Below are 6,735 nucleotides of genomic sequence, written 5' to 3'. Positions count from 1 at the left end.
CTTTACAGGAATGATCTTGTTTAATCTTTGAAGAAACCCTATGCTATGGACCGAATTGTGTCTCTCTGCCCCCCTCATGTCCTACGTTGAAGCCTTAACCTCTGACAGGAGGATATTTGGAGATTGGGCCTTTAGGAGGTATTTAAGACGAATGAAGTCATAAGGGTGGCGACCTGACCCAATGGGGTTGGTGTCCTTATAAAGGGAGAAGGAGACACAAATTTTCTATCTTATCTTATCTTATCTTATCTTATCTTATCTTATCTTATCTTATCTTATCTTATCTCATCTCATCTCACCCCATCTTATCCCATCTTATCTTATCCCACCCCATCGCATCTTATCCTATGCCATCTTATCTTATCTTATCGTATCATCTTATCTTATCAAAAGAGAGAGAGCATGAGCAGGGGAGAGGCAGAAGGAGAGAGGGAGAAAGAGAATCCCAAGCAGGCTCCACCCTTAACTCGGAGCCCAACAGAGGGTTAGATCCCACGACCCAGGGATCAACATCTGAGCTGACATCAAGAGTCAGACACTCAACTGATAGCTACCCAGGTGCTCCTCTCTCTCTCTCTTTTTCACGCACGTGCTCTCTCTGCTTATGCACAGAGGAGAGGCCGGGGGAGGACACGGCAAGAAAGAGGCTGTCTGCCTGCAAGACAAGGAGAGAGTTCTCATCAGAGACCAGCCATGCTGGCACCTTCACTTCAGGATTCCAGCTTGCAGAGCTGCAGGAAAATACATTTCTGTTGTTTAAGCCACTCGGTCTGTGGTGTCTTGTTATGGGGGCCCGAGCAGTCTAAACCTCCCTACGTGGTCGATATTGTCACCGATCCATTTTGCAGTTAAAGAAACTGAGGCTCAGAGAGGTGAAGTAACGTGCCTTGCTCCTATCGTCCAGCAGGTGTGAGCCAGCGTCCCCCCCCCCCGGGGGCCCCACTCTGGAGCCTGTGCAGGGGTCACCCAGACTTCTGCCTCGGTGGGCTCTGGGTGGCCTCAGCTGCTGCAGGTGGCACTCAGGCCCGAGGGAGGGAAGCGGTGGGCAGAGGTACACACAAGGCCTGGTGAAGGGCAGATCCCGGGCCCTCCACTCCGGTTTCATGAATGTGCTTTTGTGTAGAGTGGAATTTCGAGAAGAGTCCAACTCGGCTAGAAAGGAGTCCACCTAGGAAAGAGGACGCCCCTCCAAGAAACTGTGTTGTGATTTTGGGGTAGTAATAAATTCTTTATGGTGTAAGCAATTCCATTCAATGCAACATTTGATCAAGTCTCTGCCTGGCATAAGAAAAGTAGCTGGTTATATAATATTTATAAATATTCATAAAAGTACAATAGAGTATTTCTGCACTACCTCTCAGTTTATCTTGCCCAGTGGGCAGTTGGTTTCTCTCCCCTCACTTATTTCAGCATTGAGGCCCCAGAGGAGGTTCCAGGGCAAAAGGCATCTTGAAAAGGAGGAGCTGACCACGTGGGGGAAATTTCTGACACACAGAAAGTTCACCGTTGCGCCCCCAGTGAGGCGTGGGGATGGGAGAGACAGGCAGAGCAAGGTAGGGAAGTGTCCATGTACCTACCCCCTGCTCACCCCACTCCCAGATAAAACCCTGGGCTAGAGGGCAGGAGAGGGAGGTGATGCTGTGTGGTAGAAACATCCAGGAGGCTGAAGGTGACTGAGAATCTTGAATCAACTGGCCTGCTTTCCTCTGCGTGGAACGGGGTGCTGTGAACCTCTACAATAGATTTTCTCGACCTCGGCACTGTGGATGTTTTGGGCCGGGTCATTTTTGTCGTTGGGGGAGCTGTCCCGTGCATTGTAGGATGGTCAGCACCTCTGGCCGCTACCTACCAGACGCTAGACTGTCTCCAGATATTGCCCGCTGTGTCCTGGGAGAAAAATTGTGCCCATAGGGACAATACTCCGTACTCAGGGCAGAGCCTGACGCGGGACTTGATCCCACAACGGTGGGATCATGACCTGAGCAGAAATCAAGTAGGACGCTTCACTGACCGAGCCACCCAGGAGCCCCCGCTGTGGCATTTTGTATCAGTGGCCCCAATTCATTCATTTGTTCCTCTTCCTGTACCTGTAGGACTAATGGTGCGGTTCCCTTTCTTTTCTGTAGCTGTGCTTAAAGCGACCATTTCTAGCATTTAAATCCTGTTGAGTGCTGATTTCTCATCTCTCAGTAGCCCAAATACTCTCAAGACTGAGAAGGAACTAAAGGGAGCGTTTGTTGCAGTAGATTATTCATGGTAAAGAATTTGCTGCCTCGGGCGCAACAAAGATGTGTTTGTGTATAGGCTGCATGGGTGGCATCTGCGTCACCCTGGGCACCATAAGCGGAGCGCTGGGCACTGAGCTTAGCCCAGGCCCCATGAAGTGGCCCTCAGTATCAATGATCTGTAGACAGTTACTGGATACTTCTTAGCATTTCCCTGGCCGTTCTTTCTGAAAGAGCCAAGGACTCAATGTTTTGGAAGATAAAAGTCAATTACACTAAAATGAGTCTTTGTTTGTTTTGAATAGCTATCAGTTCCTATTTAAAAATGACTTTTGGTCAGTATACAATGTCTTCTGACCTTCCTCAGCAATCAGCTTCTCGTCTGGGTATGAAAAGTCCCCAGAACAATCTTTGGATATCCACAACAGCTTTCTGGTTTTAAGAAGGCTAAATCTTCAGAATCTTGTGAAACAAATAAATGCTTTTATTTTCGGATCATTGGTGCTGAGTAGATTTCCTGATGTTGGGAATTAACTTTTATTTTCTATTTAAATGCTGACTGTGGTAGGTGAAGGATCGCCAGAAGTTCTCTGACACTCTTCCCATTGAGCAGCAGGTCTAGCCCTCCACCCACGTCTGGGTTGGCTTGTGCTGCTTAACCAACAGAGTTAACCAGTAAAGTTGTGGTGCTTAACCAACAGAGTTAACCAACAGAGTTGTGATGTTTAACCAACAGTTAACCAACAGAGTTGTGATGCTTAGCCAACAGAGTTAACCAATAGTGTTGGACTGTTTAGCCATTAGAGTTAACCAATGGAGTTAACCAATAGTAGTGTGCTGTTTAACCAACAGAGTTAACCAACAGAGTTGTGCTGTTTATCCAACAGAGGTAACCAACAGAGTTAACCAATAGTGGTGTGATAGTTAACCAACAGAGTTCGTTGTAAGTAACCAGGTGTAAGGAAGTAAGAGTTGTGATGTTTAACCGATGGAAGTGACACCGTGTCAGCTCTGGGCCTCGCCCTCAAGAGGATGAGCAGTTTCACACTTCGCCCGTGGGAATGTGGCCGAGGGTCCGCGTGGGAAGTCTGACTACCCTGAGGCTGCCATGCTGTGAGAAGCACAAGCCACCCGGGGAGCCCTGGAAGATGAGGTGCCAAGTATGGAGACAGAGAGAGGTGGAGGAAGAGGGGCAAAAGGGAGGCAGGGTGGGAGACGGACAGTGAGCAGCACACTATGGCATCAGGCAGGTGATTGAAGATGTCATGCCAGAATCCTAGAAATGGATCCTCAGCCCCAGCTGGAATCAGAGATGAGTCACCCAGCCAAGCTCTTCCCCAATGCTTTACCCACAAAATGGCGAACAAAACAAAATGGTTTTTATTTTATTTTATTTTATTTTATTATTTTATTTTATTTTATGTTAGGGTCCCAAGTTTTGGTGTAGTTTGTTATACAGTAATGGACAATTGACTTTTCAGCTACTACAGATCATCACTGAAGATAATTCTAAGAAACCTGTCGGGCACAGCTAGGGAAAGACATTCATTCTTGGGATGTGAAAGCTGGAAGGGGTCATAGAAACCATTGGTTCCAATACTGTTATTTCACAGAGGGAGGAAACCGAAATCCAGAGACATTAAAAGAGCAGTGCTCAGCCACTTGGTCATAGAGCTAGGGGTTTAACCATTGCCTCAACGGTTTTGTGACAACTTTCCCAGAGAAGAGCCTTCTTGGTCTTCAGATTTCTTCTGAGGAGAGTCACTAGGTTCAGAATCTCTCCTTCCCCGCACCTGCAGTCTGTGGTCTGCTCCTTCCGAGGGCCCCCGTGTCCTCCTGCTACCCAGGGTCCTTCCTTCCACCTCCCACCGCCTCATCCCTGAGCAGAATTTATTCACCTTCAAATGCAGAGAGAGCACAATGGACATTGTGATTCATGCCACCAAGTTTCTTCCTCCAGGATAGGTGCTTGAGCCGCTCAGCCGGAAGCCAACGAAGGGCACATCCCAGGAGAGCATGTTAGGGAGGCTCCCGGGTTATCTGCCTCTTGACTGGGTGCCCGGGTCCCTGTGGTCCACCCAGCAATTGTACACAGCTGATTACATGTAGCAAGCCAGAGCCCCGGATTCCCCATGGCACACACTGCTGTTTCTACAGCCACATGGTCCGTGCAGAAGCTGACCACATAGCTTTCAAGTTCACAGGGAAGGGCGTCTCAGAGGAGACCCAGCTCAGCTGACTTCCCTCCATTTAAACTACTCCTGGTGGGGTAACCCCTCACGAGGAAACCTCTCTGATAGTCTCTGTCACTGTCCCGCTGAGGTCCAGGATGCAGCATTCTCCATTCCCTACATCTGCCCCTGCCCTACTCAGTAAGGAGTCACTTCAGCTTTCAGAGAATACGAAGTTTCCAAGCGTGTTGGTGGGGGGTGGGGGGTTGGAAATCCACTGGTGCAAATGAGGGGAATTTTATGCTTAGGGAGAAAACTGGGGAAAATAGTTAAAAGTCATCCCCAAATACAAGGACAGAAAAAAAAATGTAAAGAGAGAAAAGCATAAACCTTAGGCCAGCATTTTCCAGAGTGGTTCAAGGGCCATTTGCATCAGAATTACATAGGGTGCTTACGAAAAATGCAGATTCCAGCCTTCCATTCTGGACCCACTGAGTCAGGCTCGGTGGGGGTGGAAACGTACATTTTCAACAGCTCTCCGGGTGGTTCTTGTGCTCATTAAAGTTTGAGAATAGCTGCCTTAGATTTGTTTTACAAACAAATTTCATGAAACATTTTCTGAGAAGTCCATGCAAATTTCAGCTTCGATTTATGTGTTCTTCCTAATGCCCACATGTGCACACGCACATGTACACACACACACACACACACACACACACACACACGCACACACGCACATTGTTTTATAAGCTTCTAATGGGAATGGAGGGAAAGGAATGGATGTGGGCTAATTTCAATCTTTATGTGTGGTTTTTAGACCTTGAGACATACCTCCCTTCCCTTTGGCTCATCTTCTCCCCTTTAGCATTTCTTTTATGCATGAGGCATCCCCCCCCCCCTTCATGTTTTCTGGCCACAAGGGAAATTCCCAGGTGCGAGAACATTCAGTCCTCAGCCTCAGGAAAGACTCTGATGTGCATCTTTGAAGATGGCAGAACTTAAATATTAAAGGATCCACCAGGCGCCAATAGAGTCGAGCTGGAGTCCCAAAGGGGAATTTGTTTTCAACATAAATACTAATAATACACTGATTGTGAAGGCGAATATTGACAGTGTGTTGAGTGCTCCGATCAGCACCTCCCTTTGTTCTCTTGAGGGATGTCAGGGCGGCTAAGTCAGGCCAACTATGGGGAGGTGGCGGACCCGGAAGCTTGTGCTGAATGTGTGTATTCCTTCGTCTCTAGCCCTGACCATTTGGGGGTCCGTGCCTCTCCCCGCGAACCCTTGGGTAACAAAGCCTTTCTCAAGTGGTCTCCCACACTGCAGAATACAAAACTTGGAACTCAGTAGAGGCTTGGACAAGCATCAGATAAAAACACCTGTTTTCATTCCAAAGAGCCAAATAGTGCTTCAATGCTACCCACTCTTCGAGATTTAGCTTGAATGCTGAATTCTCCAGGAAGCACTTACCATGTTACAAATAGTATTATGATACTCTTACTTTTATCCGAATTAATGTTATAATATTACCTACATAATATAGAGACCTGAATAATATACTAGTTTTAAAATGCTGGCAGTGTTACTATGCTACATATTAATACCTGTAATAATATCACTCTCATCCCGTTAAAGTAAGGCTAGCCGGATAAGGGTAACAGCCATGACAATAATGGCTGATATTTATTGAGAACTTACTGGGAAGATGTCAACTCTGCCGTGAGTATTATCACTTAATGCTTACCCCCATTCTGCAAGGTGGATCCTCAAAGTGCTCTCACCGCAGAGGAAGAAAGGAAGCTTCTGTCAGCTGCTAAATGGTGGGACCACAGTTTGCACCCACAGCCCATTCTCCCAATCAGCAGGTTACCTTCCTCACTCCCCTGGGTCCAGACCATCGTCTGGCCTTTGGTGGGAGCCCTTGACCACGTTCTGCCTTTCCTTATAGTGATTTAGCAATTGCCCAGCTCCTGGAGGGCAGGATCTGGTTGGCCCCTGAAAGCCTTCATCCCGTGCCGTTCAAATGTCCCTTGGATAGGTTAGAATTTCACCCGCCGACAGGATCAGGCTTGCAGATGTCAGTGGCAGTCTACCTTCTTCTGCATAAAGGGAGTGCCGATTATCCACAACTTATCTCGAGTGATAGCAGAAGGTAATTTCCGCGCCAGTTTCCTCCAGCAAGGACCTCGGCAACTATTACCCAAACCATTGCAAAGTGTCCATCAGATTTATGATGAGTCCTGCTGAGCTCTATAATACTCTAACCTATAGTTACATACTACTCTATGGAATACTATAGAATAACGTGCGCTCGACACCTACCATATGCTGAGCACTCG

At 47.5% G+C, this 6,735-nt stretch overlaps 1 protein-coding gene across 1 annotated transcript in view; it reads right to left on the bottom strand.

Moving 5' to 3' along the window:
* Positions 1–535: 535 nt before the first annotated feature.
* RNLS (renalase, FAD dependent amine oxidase) overlaps positions 536–6,735 on the bottom strand; it is a 345,523-nt gene continuing 339,323 nt past the window's right edge. Inside the window, exon 8 of the mRNA XM_053910246.1 lies at positions 536–655. Coding sequence (XP_053766221.1) covers positions 551–655 — 105 coding nt within the window. The 3' untranslated portion in view covers positions 536–550. The remainder of the gene's footprint in view (positions 656–6,735) is intronic.

The sequence above is a fragment of the Panthera pardus genome, unplaced genomic scaffold, assembly GCF_024362965.1.
Source record: "Panthera pardus isolate Hobbes unplaced genomic scaffold, ASM2436296v1 HiC_scaffold_22, whole genome shotgun sequence".
In the NCBI taxonomy this organism is placed as follows: domain Eukaryota; kingdom Metazoa; phylum Chordata; class Mammalia; order Carnivora; family Felidae; genus Panthera; species Panthera pardus.
This window is presented reverse-complemented; position numbering and strand designations above follow the sequence as displayed.